The 27,892-nt window shown below is 35.2% G+C and overlaps 3 protein-coding genes across 5 annotated transcripts; 2 read left to right on the top strand and 1 right to left on the bottom strand.

Annotated features, from left to right (window-relative positions):
- Positions 1-1,590: 1,590 nt before the first annotated feature.
- Positions 1,591-3,161, bottom strand: LOC107430661 (uncharacterized). Its single transcript, XM_025079283.3, has one exon. It carries the CDS (start codon positions 3,012-3,014, stop codon positions 1,941-1,943), a length of 1,074 nt encoding a protein of 357 aa, XP_024935051.3. The 5' UTR covers positions 3,015-3,161; the 3' UTR covers positions 1,591-1,940.
- A 5,784-nt stretch (positions 3,162-8,945) lies between these two features.
- LOC107430654 (probable proteasome inhibitor) lies at positions 8,946-12,279 on the top strand. The gene is made up of 9 exons (XM_016041521.4): positions 8,946-9,365; positions 9,451-9,622; positions 9,778-9,924; positions 10,456-10,524; positions 11,054-11,131; positions 11,236-11,267; positions 11,366-11,426; positions 11,515-11,592; positions 12,022-12,279. Exons 1-9 carry the CDS (start codon positions 9,191-9,193, stop codon positions 12,098-12,100), a joined length of 891 nt encoding a protein of 296 aa, XP_015897007.1. The 5' UTR covers positions 8,946-9,190; the 3' UTR covers positions 12,101-12,279.
- Positions 12,280-13,048: 769 nt separating this feature from the next.
- On the top strand, positions 13,049-27,663 carry LOC107430658 (nuclear pore complex protein NUP214). 3 transcript variants are annotated; one of them, XM_025079257.3, is made up of 17 exons: positions 13,049-13,500; positions 13,582-13,796; positions 14,215-14,383; positions 14,963-15,109; positions 16,336-16,460; positions 17,796-17,908; positions 18,723-18,859; positions 19,432-19,597; positions 19,762-20,935; positions 21,503-21,655; positions 23,509-23,566; positions 23,800-23,933; positions 24,016-24,140; positions 24,515-24,857; positions 25,226-25,403; positions 25,515-27,260; positions 27,371-27,663. In XM_025079257.3, the coding sequence occupies exons 1-17, from the start codon at positions 13,272-13,274 to the stop codon at positions 27,484-27,486; spliced, it is 5,328 nt and encodes a 1,775-aa protein (XP_024935025.2). In that variant the 5' UTR covers positions 13,049-13,271; the 3' UTR covers positions 27,487-27,663. The 3 variants fall into 3 exon arrangements, with proteins under 3 accessions (XP_024935025.2, XP_024935026.2, XP_048319382.1); XM_025079258.3 differs by having other exon boundaries at positions 13,050-13,500; positions 25,518-27,260; XM_048463425.2 differs by lacking the exons at positions 13,049-13,500; positions 13,582-13,796; positions 14,215-14,383 and having other exon boundaries at positions 14,970-15,109; positions 16,349-16,460.
- Positions 27,664-27,892: the final 229 nt, after the last annotated feature.

Here is a 27,892-nt window from a genome sequence, read left to right as displayed (position 1 = left end):
AAAGACGTGTAAAAGGTAATAGTATAATTCATCATCAAAGAGCACTGACAGGTGGTAATTACACAATCGTTTTCTAGGATCATAAGCTAAAGGTAAATATGAATCTGAAAAGCTGAAAACAACCTTGCAGATTTTGGTAATTATTTAAAAGGAAAATGAATAGGAGAATCAATAAGATATTAGGTATTAACAAAGTTTTTTTTTTTTTTTTTATAAATTTTCTGTAGCATATTCTTGATAAGAATCAGAAAATCATAAAGATGTATTGGAACTACACAGAATAATAATAAACCCTTTCCTGATGTAAATTTCTGAAATAATGTATTTGCAATCACCAATGTCACATATAATTTTTCTTTCTTTTTTTATTTTCAAAAAAACAAAAAAAAAGTTAAAAAAAAAAAAAGAGAGAGAAGTCAACTAGAACCAAGCCTACATGTATACACCTGACAAGCTATCTCCCTTTCCATCTTTATATATATAAAACCACCAACAACAACAATAATAATATTTTTTTTATTCATAAAAAATAACAAGAATAATAATTAATAAATAAAAAATAATTAATAATACAATGTCCACCACAATTCTCTGTAGCCAAAGTATTCGTTGAATAACAACCTACCTGCACTACACATACACACCTGGGCCACCCTCCACTGATTTAGATAATCTGAATAGGACCCCTGAAGATACCTCTCTTTCTACTATAGGTAGAAACAACCACATTGTATCCCATCTAATTGGATAGATTATAACCAAAAACATCTTTGCAAGTTAATGAAAGAGAGAGGTGGTATGAACAATCTGGAGAAGCCTATTCAAATTAGTGACAAGAATTGTTTTGGCCGGATTGAAGAACTCAGCCCAATTATCCATTAAATCTGTTTTTCATTATCACATGGTCATGCTAATGGTGCTAAGAGGAAGTTAAGCCCATTTAATTGTTAGATCTGCCAACAAGACAATTGGCAAGCCTGCCAGTGAATCCAATGAAAATTATTAAGCTTTGAATAGAACTTATGTAAGTTGGACCATTACAATGCAATGTTGAGTAACCTTTACTTTTAATATGAAAAACCTTAGTGTGCGTGTTTTCTCGAATTTGGCATAGACTACCTACAGTAAGCAGTAAAGCACATAAACAGAATTTTCTAGACAGTTGATCCATTTATAGATTGACTTCTTTTCACAATAATAGGTCCTTGGAAAAACAAGAACAACCACCTAGAAATTAGTTCAATACTAGTACCACTTCCTAGTAGCCCTTCAACAATCTGAGTCAACCAGGCTTAGATCTTATTTTTATATGGGAGGTAAACTAAGCTTTTCAATGTGAATAACATGTAATAAGCAAAAGAAAGGAAAAACTGCAACCTAACTTAGAATACAAGTGCAATGCCGAACTTTTTTAAGAATCTTTATCCCACAGAGGGCTTCATTGTTCATGTCTAACATATCCATTGCTATAACAGAGCCATACAAGGTTCTAAATTTTAAGCGTCGTTTTTCATTAACTCGTATTTATTTGGCACATCAGAGGATTCAGAATGTACCAGTTGAGTATTGAACAGCAAGCTCCGAAACAAATGCTATTAACATAATGTAATGGATAGAGTAAATTTAGTGCAAGGAAACATACACAATGATAAAAATTAAGCTTCCATTATATATACACATAACACGTACATTTTGGAGGTGAACGTCTTATCTTATCATCATTTGAGCCATGATCCCTTCTCAACTTCAAACGAGAAAGATTTCCTGATTAAATCTTTGCATACAGTGGAAATGTCTCTGTTCATAGCATTACCATAAGTGGCTCTTCATTGTCAATTTCACAGTTCCACAGCACTATCTAGATCTAGTCCTTATTTTCTTCTTAGTGGAAGTAACTCGCCAGTCCAGCCTCTAACTATACATTATCATGGCTGCAAAATTCAGAATCTCTGAAATTCAACTCTATTGTTTGTCCCAGAATTTGACTCATACCGGCTATTATTCGATCGAAACCCATAACTACCGTCTTGTTGTAAACTCATATCATAAACTTCAGACTGTGAATCATTCAGCTTCGATGAACAATTGCCTCTACTGTAGCGGCCATTCTGCCACCTTTGTTTCCTATTGAACCCACTTTGTCCTGAATCAAATCCACCTCCTGAACCATTCAAATCCACAGACCCAAATCTTCTCCTATTTTTCTTGTTCCTCAATCTACCATTGTGTTTCCTTCCAACTTTCTGATTTCCTGGTGATTCAGAAGAAATCTCTGAACTTGAACTCTCACCGTTCTCACCCCCTTCCTCACTAAAAGACCCAGAACCAGACCCAGACCCACCTCTAAAATTCCTCCCAGAAGACCTCTTAACATTCTTATCCCCATTTCGGTGTCCTCCTTCAATCAACCCAGAGTTCCCATTTTCCGAACCTAAACCATCTTCTTCATCATCCCCTAACTCACCGGAACCAGAAATCCTTCTATAAGGTTTCACGCTGTGAACGACCCCTTTGGGGAAAAACCTCGCGGAGGGCAATTCGTCCGGGGTCTGAAACAACTGTGGTCCATCCTTCTCGGTCCACATGTCGAACCCACCGGGCTTCTGGAACCGATCGGCCAAGACCTTCAATTGCTCGTCGGCTTTCACGGAGAACAAGTTGGGTGCTTTCTCTACCACTTCCCATGGCCGTTCTAGCTCCGATACAGCCGCTTTGAGCTCGGCCCTTTTGCGCATCTCGTAAATCTGACGCTCACGGCATAGCCGAGCCTTGAGGAGTTGTTTGGCTTTCTTTGCCTGCATGCGCTTCCATTGCCACTTCGATACGCCGCCTGGGTAGGTTCTGGGTCCTCCTCCCATTCGGATAATGGTGGTGTTGGTGGTTTTGGGGTTCGGAGGGAGGTGGGTTTGGAGCGTTAAGTGGGAGAGTTTGGAATGGAGGAAGAGAGGGTTTTGATATGTTAAAGACCTCGAAAATGAGAGGTTTTGGATATGGTTTTGGATTGAGAGTGACATTTTGGAACTGAAATTTTGCTATCCCTTCTGAAAGATTTGAGGGTTTATATCCGAAGGAGGAATGAAGATAAAGAAGCAGAAGAAGATGGTCTCGTGTTGTGAAGGGATTACGTGGTTTGGAAGTTCGGATGATTTTTATTTATTTTATTTTTTTCTTTGGCTGAGATTTTTGGATTTTAATTTTGATGGAGAAAATATGATAAATATCATTATTAATGTTTCATAAATTAACTCGCAAAAAAAAAAAAAAGAGTTTCGCATTATATAAAATAATTGTTTTAGAATTTCATTTTGAACAAAAAATATATATACATATATTGCAAAAAAATAAAAACTTCAGAGCAAATATATATATGGCCAAAAGAAAGACAAAAACTCAAATAAATATAGAGAAGGGCATGTAATATATATATATATATAGTTTGTTTATAGTGCGACCGATTCTTATACAGACCACAATATTAGTGATGATTTTTCATAGTATTGATGACGATTTTCTAAAAAATCATCGTTAATATTATAAAAAACCATAACTAATACTACAGTCCTTGTACAAACCATTCTCACCATAGAATTTCCATATATATATATATATATATTCATATTCTACCTCACTTTTATTTTCCCATTTGACAAAGCTACTTCAATCTTTTAAAAGTTAACAAAAGGGACCATAAAACTGCAACAACCACTCTCAATTTAAAATAAAATAAAAAAACAAAGAAGACCAGTGTGGCAGTGTGACGTATGAGTCAGGAATCATACATGGGGCAATTGAGGTGGTCTTCAAAAATTACCAAAAATAAAATGTGTCACAGTTTCTTATGATTACCAGGCCATGTAATGGAGGATTTGTAAGTAAATTGGGCATTAGAATGGTTAGTGTTGAAGAACTTCGTGTCAAAGTGGCTTCAGTTAATATAGATTTACAGGTTTCTTGGTTTGCTTTTTATTGCTTTGTTTACTTATATGGTATAGTGAAGTACAGTTTCTTATGTTTAAGGTTTCCCTAGTTTGAAATGTAGGATTGGTCCGAATTGGACTAGACCCTTTTTTTTTTTTTTTTTTTTTTTTTTTTTTTTTTTTTTGAGGCAAAAACTAGGCCATCTACCTTCTTTTGCTTGGTCTAATGAGTTAATGACTAGATATAAAACAGTTCACTTTAATCAAGTTCAGTATTACATGCAAGCCAAAAAGTAGTCCTTCAGTATAGTAGTATTTTTTTTTTCTTTTTCCCTTAACAATATTACAATAGTTATTTAAAAATAAATTACTAATGATCTCAAATTAGAGAACTTCAGTACCATATGGATGATCAAATTTTGCAATAATTGATCTCACAATTGAGGAGCTTGGTTAATCAATATTTTTTTAATTAAGCATTGAATTAGATGGTCGTTGATTAATACACATAATAATTAAAAATTTATACATAGTTATTGTTCCTTGAAAGTCATCAATGGCCTTCCTTGCACATGCAAATAGCCAAAGAATCCAATTTGATCCCAAAGGTATGACCCATCACTGATTAATTAGTTGGCAGAGAAAAAAAAAAAGAAAAAAAAAAAAAGGGAATCTCCAGCAAAATAATCCCTGTTTTAAAAATAAATCAATCATAATACAATAAAATTCCCATAATTTAGGTACCGCGACTGACCCAAATAGAACCTTCTGCAATTTGTCTCTTCTCTCCATGTTGTCTTCTTCATCTATTGTCTCCTACACAATTAGCAACTTCTCCAATCTCATTTAATAAATCTTTAGCAATCTAAAAAAAATAAAATAAAATAATATATGGGAAAAAAGTTGTTTAATACCAGCTTGTTTGCTCAGGAATTTTGAAATCTTAACCATGTCTCTGTTTTCCAAAACACTACCATTAATGTAGGTCATGGATTCCCAACATTTTTCATGAATGATTAATCAACCTAAGGAAATATTGCCATATATAAATATAAAGGTTACATGAATATGTATATATTTCCAGACATACATATATTCCAAGATCATAATTTGTAACCCCTCATACTATTCAAGAACCTTGTTTTATTACTTTTCATAAATGAGATTCAAGTTTAATGCATGAATGTATAGACACAAATGAGGCATTTGTTTTTTCATGGATTTAGTATGTAGCTATAGACTTCGCAAACATCTTATTGACAATGAAATGTGTTTCAAGATGTTTTTACAGACATAAGGTACATTAAACAACATTACTTGAGATTCAAAGAAAAGGAACAAGGAAAAAGATTAAATTCCTTGCTGCACTAGGGACATGAAACACACAATATCTAAGTCAAGACAATTGTTTGCCGAAGCAGTTTGGGATTGTCTATTGAAAAAGATATTTGATTTGTGTTAATTTGTAGTCAATTTCAGGCTTTTGAATGAGCTTAACTTCTCCATACAGACAGTGAAAACCATATAATTCTCCCCCACACCCTTTAAGATTTGCCTTTGTTTCAACCACACTCTCTTTTGTTTTGAAAATATCAATTATACAGGTATAAATGATAAAGATTAATCATAAATTCAGGAGCTTTAAATGCAATAACAAAGAATGTAGATGAAAAACTTTTGAAACAATAGAATAAATATATGTTACTTTTGAAACCAGAAGATAATATTGAATTTAAACCAAACTTCATGAACTAAATGATATTAACTCCAAAAGGTTTCGAAAAAGAAAAAATCATTTTTATTTTTTATTTTTATTTTTATTTTTGCTTTTGATACAATTTAATGCCTCTCTTCCATTAGTTTTATCTATGAAGTACAATAATAGATAAACTATATATAATCCAAGCTGTCTCTAGCTAAGAGAGTTTCCCAATTACATTGAGCAACTTCTAAACATTTTCCCTTACCTCTTAATAGATTTATGGGAACTAGAGCCTTTTGATTACAATTTTGCTGTCACATGAATTATATATAATTCAACATATTTAGAATCACAACTTGGGCATATAAACATATGAGAGATCTTGTTCCCTTGATTGAAATCCTAGTTGTATTAACAATATTCTAGTCCTTACACGTGTATCTCCTTCAGTTTCTCCTTTCTCACAGACAACCCCCATTAAATCAAATCACAAAACTAAATATAAAATTTAATGTTTCCCAAATCCAAGAACAGGGAAATTTCCATCAAACCCACACGGTTATGATATCTGCTTTTCTATAATCCAGACCCTCTATATATAAATACCCGAACCCACTCTTTTCAATTTGCCTCACAATAAAAAGAAAAGCAAATTTCCAACAACCCATTACTCAAAATGGCTCAAATCCTCCTCTACCTGATCATAGCAAATGCTTATATGGGTTTAGCCATGGCTAATGGAAAAACTCATATTCAATCTTCTTCATCAACATTATTACCTAGCCCACCAGCTCCAAGTCCAGCCGATGAAGCAACCATGATTAGGAAACTTGGAAAACACCAGCCAAAAATGACCAAGTTTTCTGATCCACCAGCATTAAGCCCTTCAAAAGAAACCACTTCCTCAGAGCAAACTCCAATGGTGGCAGTGACTGAAGAGAATTTTAGTATAGAAATCCACCACAGAAAACCACACCATTCAGTGGATAAATCTGTTGCTGGAGGAGGTGTTATACTTGGAGGGCTTGCCACAACATTTTTAGTGGCGATTTTTTGTTACATAAGAGCTACTAAGAGATCTCATAAAGCTGCGGAGATTGCTTCCTTAAATGCTAGTAGCCCTACTGCATCAGCATCACCTAAGTAATTATGTTTCTGTTTTATTATTGTTATTGCAATACTGTAAAGAGAGTGATAGAGAAGTAGAAATATTGTTTCTGTGATATTAGCTGAAATGAAAAAAAATGTTTTACAAGAGCGTATACGTGGAAATACCATTTAATATGGCATTTTTTTTCAATTGTTTTTTCTCTTGAGAAAAGGGAGTTTTGTAAACCAAAAAGTCAAGCTAACTAGAAAAATAGAGAGCTTGCCATTAGATCAGGAGCTAGCATTATAGCCTCTCTCTTTACCCACCTAAGTTACTAAATAATTACACAATAAGCTCCGAGGGAAAACACCCTCGATACAATATTTAAAAACCCATTGAGAAACAAATTGAGCTATTTGATTTGCAAGCCTAGGAACACAGGCCAAAGAAATAACAGAAACTAGAAGAACACTACTCTGAGAAAAAAATTGAGCAAAAAACCTTCTGCAGACCAATGGAGATTCAACATCTTCACGGCTTTCAGGCTGAGGAAACGTTCTTAGCGTCACCCTCATAACAAATGGAGCTCCAACCCTCCTCTACTACCATCAATAAAGCTTAGTAGACCACAAAAAATTCTGCCACCTCCGGGATATTGATGCACTCTTTTTTAGATTCAACTTCAAGCACGTACTTTGACAACCTCTAACAACAATTCCACAAGAACAAACACCATTTCTAATCCCTACATCTGTGTTAATCTTAACCAATCCCTGGATAGAAGGTTGCCAGTGAACCATAGAAGACCCTTCATAAGAAAGAGGCCTGCTGCAAGGTCGTTGGAAATTAAGAGCTTTTGCAACTTCTCATTAAGGATCTAATAATAATCTCCAAATCAACAAGCCTCCCATCAAACAAAAGTCAGTCCTCATCTTCCAAATATTGCCAATATCCAAGGCAGCAAACATGAATAATTTCTCCCCATCTACTCTTGGAATAGGGAGAGAACCCAAAAGTTTATTTAAAACGCCAAGGAACTCCATGAGACTAATACCACTAGGATCGAGCCATCTAATACACCAAGGCGAAGAAATTCATAAAGCACTGACAATAAGGTAGATCACAAACAAATGAAACTCATTTTCCAACTCCTCACACCCATGAGGGCTCTTCTACACCAATACCCCTCGCCCCCAAATTGGCTCTTTGAGGGAGGCCAAAATTGGCAAGCTTCCATAAAAGAAATTTAATCCTTTTGTGCAAGGTATTAGACCATAATCGTTTCCACCATTCCAGGGATTCCAAGCCTACCATGTTTTTAGGAATATACATTGATTTTACACTAAATTTCATCCCTGTTCCCCAATCAAACAAACTATTCATCAAGGAAGCAGAGGACTAAAAAATTTTCAAAACATTATTACACCTATTTATATATATATATATATATATATATATATATATATATTTATATGTTCACATAGAGTAAACATTGAGTTATACTTTCATTTATTTAACTGTTCGTGGAATCATTGTACAGAATGGGCACTTGTGTAGCTCCAGGAATGAACAATGCATATCCAAGAGTCAGCTTGGTTCTTTGCAAATTTAAGATTTTGAATTTGTTTATTGCCGATCTTGGCATGATATAACACCTTCAAAAACTCTAACCTCTTTAACAATTCCCTCCATGGTTCTCTCTTCGTCACTTACAAACCTTGGTTTCTTGATTTGTCACAATTGGATCTACAACAAAATGCCTGAGGATGTAAAGCGACGGTCGAGAGTATTCAATCTCTCAACTTCTTTGACAATTCCTTCTTCCCTTATATACCAAATATCATAGACTCCGTGACATTGGAAAATCGATCAAGAAGATAACAAGATTGGTCTCAACGATCATGAACCCATCGGAGCCATAATTTCATAAATCTAAAAAGAGAAATGAAAATTTGAGGGGAAAAAAAAAAAAAAGCAAAGGTAAAAAAAATAAAAATACCCCTTTTTAAGCTCATGTACCAAAGAACGTAAAATTCAAAAGGAACCAACGGTATAAGACTTTGATGAATTCAAGATGTATAATGCTAGAAAAAAATTTTAGAAGATACAATATCAATTCCAATGAAATATTTCATTTGTGATATAAAGGTGCCAAATTTTGCTTTTTCAAATTGTTGGCATATAGTTCGTCGGTGAATAAACAAATAATATATATACATATATATATGTTTTTAATATGCTGAGCTGGGATGCTATTACACGTGGAAGGGTCTTCCTTGTAGAGAAACAGAGAGAAACTTGCTCGTTAGGCAAACGTTGTTGATTACCAGATTGAACCCCGAGAGTTGCAGTTGCTTTGTGTTTCCGTTCCCCACCGCCTTTAAAACCTCTCATTCAAGAAAACTGGTTTTCTAAGGAATACCAAACAAACCCCCCAACTCAAAATCAGTATTAGTCTTTGGAGAGTCCGTAATCGATTAAATGGCGAGTGACAAGTCCGTGATGGCGGTAATCAGAGCCGCCAGACCTTCCTTCCGCAACAACCACGACAAGGTAGCGTTCGCCGTACATGCTTCGTTCCTTGCCTCCGGCTTCGTCCTCACGGCCACTGGACCTCCGGCTTTCTCCGATACTGCTCTCTCCTCTTCTTCCACCGGTATTCTCTTGGTTCTTCCGCTTTTGTTTGTTACATATTTTGATTTTTGATTGTTGGGTACAATTTGTGTATATGGGCTTTGTAGATGAAGTGGGTATTGATCAATGGAACGAGCTGGACGATGAATACTCGTTCGTGTACTCAAATCCTGAAAAGGAATCTAAGAAGGTCTTGGTTAAGTGTCTGGTGATGAACGATAAGTTGATCGTTGATGCTTTGGCTAATGGGGATAGCGAGCCTGTTCATCTCGAAATTAAGTATGATTTTTTTTTTTTCCTTTTTATTACCTGTGTTTTGGGTAATTTTTCAATTTTGTTTTCTTTGTATAACACTGGCACTGGCTTATGGGAATTTTTTTTTCCTTTTTTCTTTCCCTTTTTTTTTTTTTTTTTTGGTTTTTTTGGGATTGCAGTGTTGGAGACTATGTTGTTGAAAATGGGGGCAGCAATTATTCTGCACAGTATAAGAGTTTGGATAAGCTCGTTGAGAATCTGGACGCGGAAATTTTGTCCAAATTGGATGGATCTCGCAAAACCAACTTCTCAAGTAACCCTAGAAGGTAATTGAGTTTAATGTGCATTACCTTGTTAATTATGGCATATTGTTTGAGTATAATGAGAGATTTTGTGGATTATGTTTATGTATTGAGATTTTGATTGTTGATCATCATCAGGTAGAACATTGTTTCAAGTTTGTAGTTTGATAATTGGGCTACCTAGCACCTTTATACCAATAAAAAAATGATACTTATGTAAACCTCCTTCCCTTTCACCCTTACCTGGAAAAAAAGAAGGCTTTAAACTTCTTTTCCTTCTAAGCTTTACTGTAATGGCAAAACGTAAAAGAAATATAAAAGTGCTATTAGAATATAAGCACAGATGTTTTATGAGAATAAAGTATTTCTCTTTCTCAATCAACATAACTTCCAAAAAGAATATTCGTGTACAAATCCATTGTCAAATTTTCTTGCTTCTTGACTGTTGGTTACAACTTAAAATATGTTAACAGGGGTAGTAATTTGAATTTGTAATTTGAAGTGATATCCATTCTTTGCTTCTTACCGATTCTCTTTTCCTGATGTGCTTTGCAGTGCAGAAACCAGTGATCGACCACAAAGTGTTATAATTGAGCCTGGTCCTGGAGTTCCTGAATCTTCAGGGTATGACCCAAACGCTGGGATTAATGAACCTTCAAGCATTTAGCCCATAACATTCTCTCTCACACAGACACACAAAAACATGCACACACACACAAAACTTAGCACACCACTTGCATTCAAAGATGTGCGTGTTCCATACGGTTTTCTTAGTAATATGACTTGGGATCTTTTTCTATTTATACATAATTTGGCCTTAGATACTTGATATGTAGCACATGGCATGAGTTTGTTTTGTCAGGATGAGTTATCATTCTGTGCCCTTGCTATTGTTAACTTTTGTTCATCAGTTGGTAGTAAGATTTATCTAGTAAATCCTACGAGTTTGTCTTTTCTTATTGCCACATTGTCCTATAAAAAGGAAAATCAGTTGCTTCCTTCTGAACACATGTCATGGAGGATGATTTGGAAGTGTAGTAGTTATTTATTTAATAATTTCTTCTATCTTACCACAATGCATGTTATGTGGTTTAAATGCAATATTACCTGATAGTGATTTTACTCATAATCTGTATCCTGTCTTGCTTTATAGAATTGTATATCCACCTATACATCCTGGTGGTGGTAGTGATCTTTTTCCTGGCCCTGGTGCTGGAATGTATCCTTCCAGGTATTTACGTGTCACAAGTCATAAAGCTTCCTGATACTTTTATTTTTTAAACAATTGTTGGTTTCTGGCCATGTACATGTATAACTGTCTTATCTGTCTTTCAGGGGTGATGTTGGCTCTGGAAGCATGCTTGTGGGTTAGTAAGAATTCTCTGTGATATTGTTGAAAATAAGCGTGCTTTTTTTTTTTTTTTTTCCCTTTTGACTTGTTAATTTATTTGTCATGTGAAAGCAGGACCTCATGACCCTCGTTGGTTTGGTGGAGTTGGTGAGCCTGGCTTTTCGGGAGGACTACCGTGAGTTGTTTTGATCTCTCCCTTTCTTTTTGATAAACCTTTCATTCTTATTATCACTGTTCTAAATTTGGTTGGAACTATGAAACAGGGGTGTACCTCCAGGTGCTCGTTTTGATCCCTATGGTCCACCTGGTGTTCCTGGTTTTGAGCCCAATCGATTTATAAGGTATATAGCAACAAAAATCAATGGAATCTTACATGGTATAATTGATTTGCACTGTTAGCATACCCCCTCTTCATAAATCCAACTGTAAACAGTTCATGTGCACTGCAAGTCTGAGGAGTTTTAGGGAGGGTGATTGTTATGGTTTGTCTCAAAGAAATTGCAGGCCAGAACCAATTGATTTTTCTTTGTTTTTGTTGCTAAGATTCGATCAATATTTACTAATGCACATATGAAGCCTATTTGTATATATTTCCAATATTTCTATGTGCTTCAATTACCGTGCATTATCTTCTATGTTATTATCTTCTATGTTCTTTATGTAGTGAGTTTCAGCACTCGATTGTTAGCAGTAATTGACATTTCTTGGAGATGCATCTGATGATTTGACAACAACATCCAGAATTTACAATTTCCTCGATTTTGTTTCAGGAATCCGCCGAGGAGGCCAGGTGGTGGTGGGACTCATCCCGACCTTGAACATTTTGGGGGTGATTCAGATTTCATCTAGAGTGACTTTGGCATTATTGTCTCAAATAAAACGGGTGATATCAAAGATTAGGAGGAGTAGCACCAGTTTTATATTTTATATAAGTTTTTGCTACTTTTCGTTTTTGCAAATGGAGTTTAGACTATAATTATGTAAATTATATATATATATATATAAACACATGTAATGCTTTATGGGTACTGCTGGACGTTGATATAGTTTTTCAATTCACATATTTGTATGGGATTGTGGATGATGCGATTTGAAGAAAAAGCTGGTATTCATTTGTTCTTGTAAAGCGATAGCTTTATAGAAGTATTATAAAAAAAACTAGCAATTTTTTTCCAAAAACGATGGGTTTTGTTGGGCAATATGTTTTGAAAACTATTTTTTGTATTGTAAAACACATATAAGGTGTTTGGCCATGAGTCTTTGAAAACAATTTTACGCTGCAAGGGTAAATTTTGTTTGCCAAACTATAATGTATATATATCTTTGATTTAATGTTAATCAAATTATTAACGGATTTATTCTTATTGACTTTGGTCATTGAAAGACAGGAAGTGATCTATGCAAATATTTTAAAGTAAATTTATTTGGTGTACAAATTTTCTTGTTTAAATGGATACTTTATTGGTATAACAAAAGTTAATAATATAGACCTGTTTTTTTTTTTAAAAATTTCTTTTTAATTATTATATTTTTAAGAATAATAAAAAAAAAATGTTTTATAAGAATTCAAAAAAATCAATGAAAGTTTAAATAAAAAATTGATAAAAGAACCAATTCAATTCTATGATGATTCATTGTTTTACAGATACATGACGTCACGAGCAAGACGAGTTATCAAATTAATTCTTTGTAGTTTAGACTAAAAGTGAAAAAAAAAAAACCAAAAAAATATATGCATATATATATATATATGTATACACACACACACATACACACACATAAATTTACTAAAAAAGAATAAAAAAAAAAAATTTAAAATTATTTGTGCATGTAAGGTTACTTAACGCTGAAGCACGCCGACTCAGTTCCAAGTCTCATAATCCGAAAGTGCGAGTTGAAGAGCCAGCACTCACTTCCCGCCTAAACCCCTTTCCTCTTCTCGCTCTACAATAGCAGAGTAAATAAGCCGTTGAGCTTGTTAGGTTTTTTTTTTTTTTTTTTTCCCCAAATTTCCGGCGAAATGAGCATGAATTCGTCGGAAAAGACAGATGATACGAAGAAAATGATCGAATTTGAGGACGAGATTGAAGGCGAGCACTCTGACACCACCGACTACTTCTTTGAAAGGATTGGAGAGCCTGTACCTATCAAACCCCATCCTTTCAATTTCGATCCCCAGAATCCTCCTTCTCAGCCCCTCGCCGTCTCCGAGCTACACGGCGTCGTTTTCATCGCACATTCCTCCGATGGTACGTACTGTCTACCAAAATCTCCCTTTTTTTTTTTTGTTTTTTATGGGTTTTATTTTTAATTTTTTTCTTTTTTTTTAGGGTTTTGTGTTGCGAGGACCAAGGATGTTATAGGTCTCGCCCTTGAGACTAAGGAGAAGGGTAACGGTTCATCTATACAGGAGTCCAGTATTGTGGATGTTCCTCTATCAGGGAATGTTCGCATTCTCGCTCTCTCTTTTGACAATTCTACCCTTGCAGTTTCAGTTGCTAATGATATTCATTTTTTCTCTGTGGATTCGCTTATTGATGATAAGGTACGCGCCTTCAGTTTACGTGCAAAGAAAATGAATATTTGTTTGGATTTCTAAGTTTATATGTTCTTTAAGGTCATGTGCTCGATGATTGTAAGAATAAGAGTTGTATGAGAAAGCAAAGATGTTATATGTGAAAATGGACTGATTGATGTTGCGAGCAGTAGATGATATGTCCATATTATAAAAATTATCTTAGATAGAATAAATTGGGGGAAAAAAAAATGAAATCATTACTCCCTTGATATCAATTGTTTAGCAATTAATTGACCAATGCTTGTTAGATGCACAATATGTGTGTGAAGGCCTGGACTTAATTTTGGGATTTTTTTTTTTTGGGTACCATTTCTGAACTTGTTTCATGTTTTGTAGCAAATAAGTTTTAGTTATTTCATTATTTGATGTTGCTGTGGCTTTGCAGGGACGAAAACCTTCTTACACCATTTCAATCGATGAATCAAGCTTTGTCAAGGACATTCAGTGGAGAAAAAGATCTGAAAAATCTTATCTGGTTCTTTCAAATCTTGGGCAGCTTTATCATGGGACAGTTGATGGCCCTTTTAAACATGTCATGGACAGTGTAGATGCTGGTATTATTTTTCAATATATATTTTTTGTATGATATATGAGGCACATCTTGTCATCAATGTTCGCAATCAAGATACTGACAATATATTTTAGTTGGGGTCTCACAAGAATGGACAAATTAAAATGACTTGAAAGGATATACTGTCTCCTACTTAATTGAAGCTTTGTGCTGTATACTAGTACAGAAATAATCTTTAGCCATGCACAGAATGATTCAAAGGTCCTCATTCTATCTTTCATAGTTAGGATGAATCTGTAGCATCTTGCAGAAGCTTTTTGTTTTAGTTGTTTGGGTTCTCTTCGCTTAAATTGAAGTTTTTGCTGCAAATCATAGATAAGATTTTTCTAGCCTCTATTAAAGGTCCTCATGTAGATTTTGCATAGAAAAGGTGATATGTGTATTTTACATATGATTACTTTGTTTGGTTATTTGAATTCAGCATCATAACATGTACGTATGCTAATTTGCATACTATAGGAGCTTCCATTGTGGTTAGCTTTATCTGTTACAATATAGAATTAAGTTCCCAAACTTCTTCCTCTCTTTGCTAATGCTTATTTTAACTTGTGTTTTGTCAAAGTCGAATGGAGTGTAAAAGGCAGTTATATTGCTGTTGCAAGAAAGGATATTCTTAGCATTTTTTCATCCAAGTTAAAGGAGAGGTCGTCCATGGCATTATCGTTCAAGTCATGGATTGGTGACTCTGATGGGGACTACTCTGTAAAAGGTATGTGTGATTGATTTATTTCCATGTAAATTTTTTTTTAATACTTTCTTTCTGGTTGCTATTAAAATTTCTTTCCCATTTTTCAATAACTTGCATGGTTATTTCTCCTTGTAATTTAAGCAGATGCCCTAGTACTCTTTGCATCTCCTTGGTAGTTGGTTACATTGATATATATATTTTTATTTTATAAAAAGATAGCGCATACAAATAGGGTCACTATTCGCCTACTACTAAACTAGTAAGGGCGGAGAGTGGATTCTAGACTATATCAGTTGGGTAGGCTGGACTGCGGTTCTGGGAAAATCTCTACGAATTCTTCTTTGCAAGAGACACCCCTTGGTTTAGTGATGTCTCCAGACTACCTACAGACAGACTGTCGCACCTACCGATCTTGTAACCCAGACAGATATGTTACCTACGCCTCCGCTAAAGGAACAATAGAACAATCGGGTATCTACAAAGCTATACGTTCCAAACAGCTAAGATATTCGTTATGCTGGGCAGTTGGCTTGGTTGCCCTCTCGGGGGGTCTTGCCGGGGGAGCTGATAGAGGTAAAACAATGGGGATAGACGGGATCGCAGATAACCGGTTCTTTCCGGATACTTATCTAATGCTACGGAACCTGCCCTCATCGAACTGAACTGAACGTCTAACCTTCCCGCATTTGAAGACAGACTAATGTTTAACACCTCCTGCTTATGTTGTGATAAAGTTAGAGATTTGCATAGGTGACTACACAATATAGGAGAACTAATCATCAGAAGATCACTTTAATGGTCTTTGTGCCAAATGGCATTAGCTCCTATGAGGGGATGAGCCATGCTTCACTTCCTGGTAGTTGGATCAATGACAGGCTTGATAAAAGATTACAAGATGTAGAGTAAGTGGTATTGGAAACGCTTGGCTGTATGTTGCATGGAATTAGCTTCTATCAAATTTTGTTGGTTGCAGTGTAATATAAGATGAAAGGAGTTGATTTTCAGTTCTGGTTTGGTTTAAACATCGTCTTTTCTTTATTAAAATATTTTCTGGGACTCTTGAGATAAGTGTTACCATGCTGCCATGAATATCACGGGGAAGTGGTACTCTACAATGCTTTTATCAATTTCACGATTGTAGTTAGTTGTCTTTCTTACCTAATTTTGATGTATGGAAAGCTGTTTTATTACTTCTAGTTTTGTGATCATAGAAAACCTCTGAAACTGATATGCTTCCTTAACATCAGTGGATTCTATCAGGTGGGTTCGGAAGGATAGCATCGTTTTAGGATGTTTTCTAATGACTGAAGATGGCAGAGAGGAAAATTACCTTGTCCAGGTCATCCGAAGCAAAGATGGCAAAATATCTGACGTAAGTAACTAAGATATGCATTAACTTTGAATGGTCAGAATTTATTGTCAATATATGCTCTTACGGTGGCGTAGATTTATTTGAAATGCATCGCTTATGCATCTCCCTGTTACTGTGTAGAACTACTGTAATGTACTGATTTAGTAATTACACTAAAACTCAGATGCAATTTAATGCCTGTTTAATTAAATGGGTAAGTGAATAATGTGATTTTACTAAAAAAAGGGGCTTCCAAGGCACGTTATTAAGAAATTTTCTTTAGAAAATTATAGATCCTTCTTGGATGATTATTGACATGGATCTAGGATATTGTTAGAATTGAACTCTATCTAGCGTGTTCTGTATACCTAGAGGCAGTGAATTATAATGCCTTATAATCTTGTGAAATATGAAAACGTTAAATTGAAGTACAAATGAGCCAAACTACAATACTAACTCAACTATAAATTTGGCACTAATATCTTACTTACAAGAAGAAAATATTATTATTAATCCTTTTTTTTATTTTAACAGAAAAACATTACTAATATAAAAATATTACATAAAAGAGGATGATACATCCTCTGATGTAATCAAGAATTATTAAGTTAACAGAACCAAATTACATTCTGCCAATCAGACATGAAAATATTGGTGTATTGACAAAAAAAATGATGGTCCAGATTTGGAATGCAAGTAAATTAAAAAAAGTGATAATTATTATTTTTATTTTTTATTTTATATTTTATTTTTATTGTTTAATGTTTATTTTTTAATTCAGTAGAACTTAGTGTTTCTAAATCAATCGATTGCTTTAAGACTTTTATTTTGATTTATGGTAAGTTGGTATAAATGGGGGCCTAAACCCAAAGAAAAAACTACAGCAGAAATTCCCTAAGAAAGCAAACTGCCATACAATCATCTCTAAGTAAATTTATAACTCCTTAAAGAGCATTCTTAACCAAAAGTAGCCTAAGCTATTTTCCAAATTAAAGTCGGATAAAAATCAGCCACTTTATTACATACCCTGTAAGCATTATTCTTTCGCTAAAAACATTCTTTGTAAGCATGAGAAAGTAGAAACAACAATGTTCCAATCTTTATCAATTAACTCCTTACCCCCCAATTAGAATGCCATAACAAGGATTTAAAGAGAGTTTTAATGTCTTCTTAAGAAACCATATTGAAGTGATGAAAATAGTGACTTTGCAGTACTAAAACTGGAGTGCCATTACCAGGGAATACTTGATTGTTTTTTTTTTTTCCCTAACAATTACTCTTTTTGTTACATATTTAGTTGCATCAAAGCATATCATCATTGCTTCGGATCTTCTTCTTATAAGACTTTTCTTGTAGGTTTCTTGCAAGCCAGTCATGATATCTTTCTATGATTTGTTTTCTGGTGTCGTTGATGACATTCTTCCATTTGGAAGTGGACCATATTTATCGTTGAGCTATTTGGAGCAATGGTATGTGTTTTTCATTTATGTTGCTGAAATTGTGCCCTTTTGACATTGTAGGAATGAATTACTATTTGTTAATGCTGCTTTTAACTGGCTTAATATATTTTTGGAGTTTTTAAGTTCACATTATCCATACTGAGATGTATGGGATGTATGGATGTAATCTGATTGTTCAGACTTTAGTTATCTCATGATTTCCAGAAATCAAATCTAGTGGTATATAAATATGCAGATTATATGGAAGAATTTGAAAGCTTCTATAATAAATTGATTACTTGGTGATAAGAGAAAAATGTTCTATTGAATGTTGAGCTTTTTTCTTGATATAAATAGTGGTGTAAGACTGCTCCACTTCAAAGCCTTCAGAGTCTTGTCCCGGACATCTCCCATGTGAACAGGGGAAATGTTATTTTCCTGCAAATGCTAGTGGTAGATTTCATATCTATGTTCCTTATAAGAGCTAGAATATGTACTTGTTTAAGATTTTTATTTTTGTGTTTATTTATTTATTTTTTTTCTTTTTACTTCTTCAATGCAACTATCTTTTAATGTCAACTTACTGGTACTTGTCATGGTCGGACCTTAACTTGTTGCTTTTTGATCATATTATCACTACCCAAGTAGAAACATTTGGTGATTTGGTCATTCTTTTTACCTGTACATCTTACTTATATGTTAGTGCAGTGCTTCTACTCCTGTTACTGTTGATGGCCTTGTTATTATGTTTCTAATATCTGCAATATGTACCTTTCATAGAACTGTTAAATCTAACTTCCCTCTTCTTTATTATTCGCTATATATATTTTAATTGTAATGACAGTGAACTTGCATTTACTGCAAACAAGAAGAATATGGATCAGCATCTTGTTTATCTTGGTTGGTCACTAGGAGAGGAGAAAGAAGTTGCGGTTGTTGATATTCAACGTGATAAGTGGCTACCTAGAATTGAGCTTCAAGGTGATCAATTTTATCCTGTGGACTAATAAGTAACAACTGGATCAATTAAGGGGCAACAATTTTGTAATAACTAATCCCCAAGTTAATTTGTATTTTAGTTGTCATCCAATAAATCCTTGGATCTAAAACTACCTTTAAGTTGCTCTAATCATCTGAAAGTAATTAATTTGGGATCAAACATATATATGATTGGTTATTATTTTTGAAGGCTGCTGCATTATGTGAGTTTGTTGTGCGTCTTCATGATCAATTGCATCACCAGTTATAATACTTCAATTGCTGAGATTTTCGTTCTTCTTTTTCTTCTTCTTCTTCTTCTTCTTCTTTTTCTTCTTATTATTATTATTATTATTTGAAAAATTAGAAATGTGTTGATAATATGTTGAGTTGTTATAATTAGTTTCCGTCTTTATCTGAATACTAATTAGGCCAGCAAAGCCATGAATCTAATTGTGGTCTCTTATGCTTTTGTGGTCCGTTTGCGTTGTTTCTTCTTGTTTTATGATGACACTAGCAATTGTTGGTTAGGTTCTGGATTGAATTAATCTGCTTCGTTGATTACTGTGTTTCAGAAAACGATGATGATAATTTGGTACTGGGGCTTTGCATTGACAAAGTTTCATGCTATGGAAATTTTAAAGTCCAACTTGGGGTTGAGGAACAGAAGGAACTGTCACCATTTTGCATTCTTCTATGTCTTACGCTAGAGGGAAAACTTGTTATGTTCCATGTTGCTAGGTATTTTCTTGAGTTATTTCCTTGTCTACTGTTTTGTGTAAACATTATGTGGTTCTTGTTGCTATCCTTGTTTGTATTCGATTTAGTTTTTAGTAGTGCTGGAAAGAGTTATTATTATCCCTTTGTTATTGTGATCTATGTTTGACAATTATTTGTTTTTCCAGTGTCAATGACACTACAGTTCAACCCAAGGTTATTTCTGCCTTTTCTGATGAGGAAGGCGATGCTTATGCGGTGGAACCTGTAGAAATTCAACTATCGAAACCTTTTCCTAGAATGGAAAAGGAGCAGTTAGTACAGGTTTCTTCTAATCTACAATTAGAGGATTTGAGCACAAAGGAAATTAACAGGAAAGGAAGTATTGAGTTCTCTATTAAAACGGACATGAAGCCCCCTGATGCTAATGAGTCTTTGTTCACTATGCATGTTGCTAATCAAATATGCCAAGCAGAAAGTAATGTTAATAAAGAGGAAATTGACAGAAAAGGAAGTATTGAGTTCCCTATTGAAACTGACATGAAGCCCCCTGATGCTAATCAAATATGCCAAGCAGACAGTAATGTTCATAGAGAGGAAGTGAAGTCCCAAGTAAACATGCATTCTTTTGAAGCTGATGGGAAACAAAAAGTTTCTCTCCAGAAGGGTTACCAAGAAAGGGATATTAAACAAATACAGCTTTCTGGTCTGGATGGAACAACTTTTGAGCAATCATCTACCAGGGCTTCTCTTCTACAAGGACCTAATCATGCGGTTAAGGATCTCGGCAAGACAGGATCCCAAAAACTTGCAGGACTCGGCTCTAGTGTTTCTTTTACAGGAAAAATTCCAGCTGGTGCTGGTGGTCTATCCAATAGAAAGGATTTGCATCCAAGTGTTGAGATGGGCAAGGAACCACTTGGAAAATTAGGGTTAACAGGTTTGCAGAGTTCTTCCGAGTCAATGTCAAGCAGAAAGTTCATTTCTTCAAATTACCCTGATGTGAAAGCTCCACTTGTTTCTACAAGTTCTGAAAATGCGGGTTTTAATGTTGCTGCTACAAATTTTTCTGGAGACCTTGCTGGAAAACGATTTCAATTAAAGGATACTACTGGTATATCAACTTCACTCAATTTTTCTGATAGGCCAATTCAGAGTGGTGGCGGACAGAGATCTTCAGCAGCTTCAATTAATATCGAATCATTACCTTCAATTCGCAGCTCACAAGTGTCATCACAGGAAAATTCTCAATTTGGCAAGTCTGTTCACCACATGCATTATTTGTCCAGGGAAAATCAAAGACCAATGCCCCACTCTGGGACATTGAATTCTGAACCAAATTTATCGAAACAATTTGGCAATGTAAATGCACACTATCTCATGATCTTCATTTTCTTAACATTTTTATGGAAGATGGAGATGTTGTCTTTTTCTTTTCTTTCCCATGTTGTTTTTATTGTTATTATTTTCTTCCTAATGATCCCCTACATGATTTCAATTCATTTATATGCTTTTGATTATCAGTTCCCATAACTACTGGAATGGTTGTAAAATATTAGTAAAAATGGAAAATCAGCAATATTGTGGTGGCTTTATAGGGTCTGAAAATATTAAATCAGTTGCTTCATAAGATTTATCTGTGTATTATTACAACAGCAAATCTCCTTAAAAATTTTCAGTTTTGGGATAAAATGTGTCATCTCTACAAAAAGTTGTGTCTCTATGCCATTGTAAGATCAAAGTCGGCATATTTTCTTTGACAGACTTAATTTCATTATTTTTTTATTCTTATATTTATACTTGTTTAGTACTTTCTTATTGTATGATTGTGTTTCATGTGCATATTGCTATTCCATACCTCTTAGTATTTGTGTTTCATGGGCATATTGCTATTCCATACCTCTTAGTATTTTCCTCCTTTCCATCCAGATTAAAGAGATGACCAAAGAGTTGGATATGCTACTGCAGTCTATAGAAGAAAAGGGTGGCTTCAGGGATGCCTGCACTATTCTACAGAAAAGTTCAGTTGAATCGCTGGAGCAAGGCATAGCGACTTTATCCAAGAAATGCCAAATGTGGAGGGTAATGTTTCATACTTTATTGGCTTGCTTGTCTCTACCTTTTTATATGGATTCTTTATTTATACATATTTTTTAGTACTGGTTGTAAATTTTGTTTTTTCCTCAATTAGTTTTTTCTTAATCCATGAAGTAATCCCCAACGTATCTGTTTTAATTCCTGGAGAAATGAAAAGAAAATTGGTGAGATGACCTAACAAGCAATGCATCCACTTATATCTCACACCTAAAACAATATATAAGTGGAAACAGCCTTTCTAGGAATTTATACTTATTTTCTTAGTTGTGATTCTGAATTTTATTTTTCTTAATTAGTTTTTACTTAATCCATGAAGTAATCCCCAATGTATCTTTTTATCCTGGATAATTGGTGAGATGACCTAACAAACAATGCATCCACATGCATCTCACACCTCAAACAATATATAAGTAAGTGGAAATAACGTTTCTAGGAATAGCTATTACATCTTTGGGCACGAAGTTATCCCTTAAGTTATTTCTTCTGCCTTCTATCCTGTAGATATGAAAACAAAAATGGCGAGAAGGCCTAACAAAGCATGCATCAGCATGTATTTCAAACAATATGTAAGAGGAAATGGCTTTTCTGAGAAAACAATTTATAGAGGACTACTTTGGAAAAGAGCAGTGCTTTCGAAGATTGTTTATTTATTTAAATCTAGAATGGCCCAAAAAGGAATGGTTTAGGGATGAGTTGACACCAAAAAAAAAAAAAAAAAAAATTCCATTACATGCTCTTTTTTGTTGTGGAAACCCAATCAAACTGAAATGTATGTTTTTGGCTAGAGAAGCATGAGTCAATCCCGGCAAGAGAAGCATGAGTCAATCCCATCATAAGCTCATATTATTCTTGAGAAGTTCGGGGCTGCTTCAAATTAGGAAGATTGTAAATTCCATTGAAGTTTTGAGGTGTGTGTGTGTGTTTTTTTTTTTTTTTGTTGTTGGTGCATAAAATGAGGTTAAGCTCACCACCTAAAACTAAGAAGACTAATTTTCCTAAAGGAGAGAATTTTATTTATTTATCTATTATTTTTTTTAGGGTGGGAGATTTGCAAATCTTATGAGAAATAAAATTGTCTGATCGTTCAGTTTGCTGCTTTACAAATATTATAATTAATGGTAAAAATGGATGCGTCTTTGGTCTAAACAAATGCCAAAAAAATAAAACTTTTCTTTAAGAAATTTGTGGCTCTAAATAAAACCTTTAATACTTCGGTAGATACTTAATGAAAAAGACACTTCTTTGCCAAGGGTTTATTGTAACTTCACAAAGTTTGTCCTAAAATGATAGATGAAATAGCTTCTAAATTGCGATCCACATTCTGGTGAGGGTGGGTTGTCATAATTATATGTCCACAACACCCAAGATATTATCATAGGTGCCATGCAAACAGTTGGCAACGTCTCTAAAAAACATCTCACTCTGCCTCCATTAGAAGTGGTGATGCTTCACAGATGGTCAATTCATCATCTACACGAGATGAAATTGTTGAAGGTTGCTTCTCATAATTTGGCTGGTGGATCACGGTAACAGGATTCTCATTTCAGCACACTGTTAGTACTAGGGCTTTATTTAATGATTCTTCTTGAGGAATTTTTCCCTTTTTTCCTTACCTATAAATTTTTAGTAAGTCTAAATTCTTACATATTGATAAGAAATGTATATGAATGGAAGGGACCTCTGTAGGATGAATAAATGTGTTTATTTCAAGCTGTTATACTTTTAAATTGTTTTGTAAATTGGTCAATTTGTTGCATGTATCTCTAGTAGTCTCTAGGAAGCACCTTCAAGATATGAGTATGAATGGTTGAAACTCTATAATATTTTGGTCTTTGCAGAGCATTATGGATGAACAACTTGTGGAGGTGCAAAATCTTCTTGATATGACCGTACAAGGTATTTTTAATTTAAAATTTCATGGCATGACCTGTTTGATTATTTGACTTACATCATCATAACTTTCATGTGTATGGGTATATATGTCTATTTTGACCATGGACTGAGGCTAGAGTAACATTGACATAGACATCGTCAGGTTAATATTAAAGTAAACTAAGAATGCTAGGAATTTGATATTATGCGTGTTTGTAATGCTGTTCTTATTTGTTCTCTAACAAGTAATGTTTCAGTTTTGGCAAGGAAAATATATGTTGAGGGCATTGTCAAGCAAGCTTCTGACAGCCAATATTGGGACCTCTGGTATCGACAAAAGTTGAGTTCTGAACTTGATATGAAGCGGCGGCATATAATAAAGTTGAATCAGGTAGTTCTCTACTTCTATTTCTGGCAATGGAGTTCCGCAACCTGATAGTTGATAAACTATTTTATCTTTTTGTTTATTTCAGGATATGACTCATCGATTAATTGAATTGGAGAGACATTTTAATGGCCTTGAACTGAATAAATTTGGAGAAGTTGGTGAAGCTCATATGTGTCGAAGAGCCTTCCAGAGCAAATATGGACCTTCAAGGTATACTCATTTGAATTGGACTAAGTGTTGTAAATTGTTCAAGTTATTGTACTTCTTTGTTAGAAGAATTCCCTCCTCTCATGCTTGTGTAATTTTTATTAATAATAAGGTTACTTTTTGTGTGGGAAAAAAAAGGTACACCAGATGACTGTTGTAGGTTTCTTATGTGTGCGTAATTGATGGATACATCCTGCTTCCATGTACATTTTCAAGTGACTTGTGCATTAGTTTGATTTCTTTTGTTGCCTTTTGTATCACTGCACGCGTTTAATTTTCAAATACCAATAGGAGACATTTTATAAATGTAATTTAGTTTGCTTCTTCCGCAGAAGGTTGTCAAACATTTAAATTTACTTGGGGCTCTTCTTTTGCAGACATGTTCAACCCTTGCATGGTTTACATAATGCAATGACTTCACAATTAGTAGCTGCTGAGCAACTATCCGAGCATCTATCAAAACAAATGACATTGCTGAAGATAGATTCGCCTTCTGTGGAAAAGCAGCCTGTAAAAAAGGAGTTGTTTGAAGCAATAGGGATTCCTTACGATGCTTCTTTCAGTTCCCCTATTGTCACCAAAGTGAGTGATGTTTCGAACCATAATATTCTACTTTCTTCTGGTTCTACCGCTGGTAAAGACCAATCCAGGAGAAAATCAAGTGCCTTGAAGAAGAATGAACAGGAAACTGCTAGGAGGAGGAGAGACTCACTGGATCGAGTATGTTTCCATCTTTTGTGTCTTATTTTGGTTTTTATAATATCTCGATGAGCTACTTCTTGCTATGGTTTATGCTCCCTTTCAAATCCGGTTTTTGCTAGTAAACTTTTTTCTTTTCCTAAATATGTAAATGAATTGGCTATTAACTTGGGCAAGCTATTTGGCATATTTTGGAATAAGTTGAAATACTGTACTTTTCTCGGGAAAAAAAAAAAAAAATTATAGAAATCAGATTTGAATAGTGAATGTTTTGTGCTATATCCAAAAGGTAAAGTCTAGTAAAATAAATCATGAGAAGAACTTATTTCCATGTGTAACTTATCTTTTGCAAAACTAATTTGTACATTTGTTTTAATTATCTCGATTAGAGTTGGGTTAGTTATGAGCCTCCAAAGGCAACTGTAAAGAGGTTGGTTTTGCAAGAAAGCCACAAGGAAAGTGCAACTATGGACAAGAAAGTTTTCAATCCTCAGATACTTGAGGGATCAGCAGTTCGACCAAGAGAGCGCACAACCTCTTCAACCTTGTATTTATCTGAAAACAAAGGTGGGCCATGACAAAGTGCAAGCTATAAAGTTTTCTGTGTACCTGCCTTTATTTTAATAAGTACAAATAAAACACTCTCTGATTATTGCACATCCATAATTGTATATATAGCAGGAGTTCCCGATGCACCTGCAAAACGGGCTGCTGATAAACCGGCCAGTCCATTCATACATAAACATCCAGGATCATCACAATTTACAGGGCTGAAGTCTCCTCCTTTGCAGAGAAACAATCTACCTTCAGAAGCTCAATTGTTTTCTGGAACAGGGCATAGCATTGGGAGTGCCACGTCCAATGTGACTGCTGAAAAATCAAGCGGTGGTCAAAATCATATTGGCAAATCTGGCTCGGATTCAGTGGAGACCAAGTTTTTCCTGCATACTGATGCAGATGCATCTACAAAGCCATCTATGTCTATGATGTTGCCTGTGCAGGAATCAAAATTTCTGAGGAAACCCAGTGAAATTTCAAATTCTACTAAAGCAGTTGAACTTTCAAATTCAACAATAGACAGTATACAGGATAGGCCTTCGGCCAAGGGTTCATTTCCTGAATCTGGGAGAAAGCAGGATTCTCCAATGCCTCTGATGTCTGCTGTTCCAATGGCGCCTAGCCTGCCTGGAAAAGTATCACAGTTCAATCTTGCAACAAGCAAATGTCAACCCGATGAAAAATTGCCACCTTCCACATCCTCAATATCATTTCCACTGTCCACATCTTCAGCTCTTCCATCTTCATTATCATCGTCAACTGGTAAAAGCGGTACAGATGCTAATCGGTGTGTCTCAAGTTTCACATCAGCAGCTTTTCACTCTCCAGTTCTTCCTTCTTCTGGTGCTTTGTCTTTTCAAGCTCCTAAACCACTGGTTTCCATGTCTTCCCTTTCACCAGCCACTCCAACATCAGAGTCTGAGCTTCAACCTGCAATATTAGATGTGGATGCTGCTTCTACAACACCAACTTTGCAGCCTGGTCCTTCCACTGGTGGATTCAATTTAAATCTTAAACCTTCAGCATCGGCACCTGGAAGCCAGCCTAGTTTCAATATCACTGCTAGTCCTGCACGTACAAATGCTCAAGCAGAACAACCATCTTCTGCACATGTTTCGATCCCAGCACAACTTACAACTTCTGGGAGTTTTACTGGTGGAAAAACTGAACCAATAGATGTTTCAAATACTCAGGAGGATGACATGGATGAAGAAGCTCCAGAGACAACCAACACTACTGAACTTATTTTGGGAAGCCTAGGTGGGTTTGCGCTTGGATCTACACCGAACCCAAGCGCTCCTAAACCTAATCCTTTTGATGTTTCATTTGGTAATACAACAACTAATGTGGCGGCTCCGCCATTTAGCATGAATGTTCCTAGTGGAGAGCTATTTCGGCCTGCATCTTTTAGTTTCCAATCTCCACAGCCGTCCCAACCTTCTGCACCTACAAGCTCAAACCCATTCCCTGTTGGATTTGGCACTGGACCAGCAGCTCAAGCTCCCTCTCCAAGTGGGTTTGGCCAGCCAGCCCAGATTGGAGCAGGACAGCAAGCCTTAGGATCAGTTCTTGGTACTTTTGGACAATCAAGACAGCTTGGAAGTGGTGGGTCAGGAAGTGGTTTTGGATCTCCTAGTGGTTTTGGTGGCACTGGTTCCATTGGTGGCTTCTCAAGTGCTGCTGCTGGAGGAGCATTTGCTGTTGCTGCTCCTGCTGGTGGTGGGTTTGCTAGTTTGGCTTCAGCTGGACGTGGGTTTGCTGGTGTGGCTTCTGGTGGCAGTGGTGGTGGGTTTTCCGGCTTGTCATCCGCAGGTGGAGGATTTGCTGGTGCCACCTCAGGTGGTTTTGCCACAGCTGCCACAAGTGGTAGGTTTCCTGTGGCTCGTGGTAAATTACAAATGTTTTTTTCATTGATGATGGATTTATTATATAGCACACTTTTAGCTGATTTTTCCTTTTATGCTAATAATTTTCAGGTGGTGGATTCAGTGCGTTTGGCGCTCAACAAGGGACTGGTGGTTTCTCTGCATTCGGTAGCAACACAGGTGGAAACGGAAAACCTCCTCAACTATTCACACAGATGAGGAAGTAATTTACAAATGCTCTAAATGACTTGTACAAGTCAAGCTTTGTTGTTGTACCAGATCACGTCAAATCCTTAGAAGAGAATCCTTTTTGTTTTTTGTTCCCTGCCGGGTTCATTTTTTTGCCGCAACACACAATCATACTGGAAATCGGGAATTTAAGGTTCAAAATTTGCACAAGAAAATGATATGGTTAAAACTTATTACCATAATATATATATATATATATATATAGAGAGAGAGAGAGAGGGAGAGTTAACACCAGGTTATGATTCTTAAAAATCTTATCAAATAGCGAAAAATGTTGATATATCTAATGAAAGTCTTTTATCGAAATAATGTCCTTCTAAACTTACATAAGCTAAAAATTTTAGGTTACTTTATTCTTCATGTGGAATAAGTGTAGTCCAATAA

Source organism: Ziziphus jujuba, chromosome 6, assembly GCF_031755915.1.
Source record: "Ziziphus jujuba cultivar Dongzao chromosome 6, ASM3175591v1".
Classification (NCBI taxonomy): Eukaryota; Viridiplantae; Streptophyta; class Magnoliopsida; order Rosales; family Rhamnaceae; genus Ziziphus; species Ziziphus jujuba.
The sequence above is the reverse complement of the archived record's forward strand: the minus strand, read 5'-3'. Positions and strand labels throughout refer to the sequence as shown.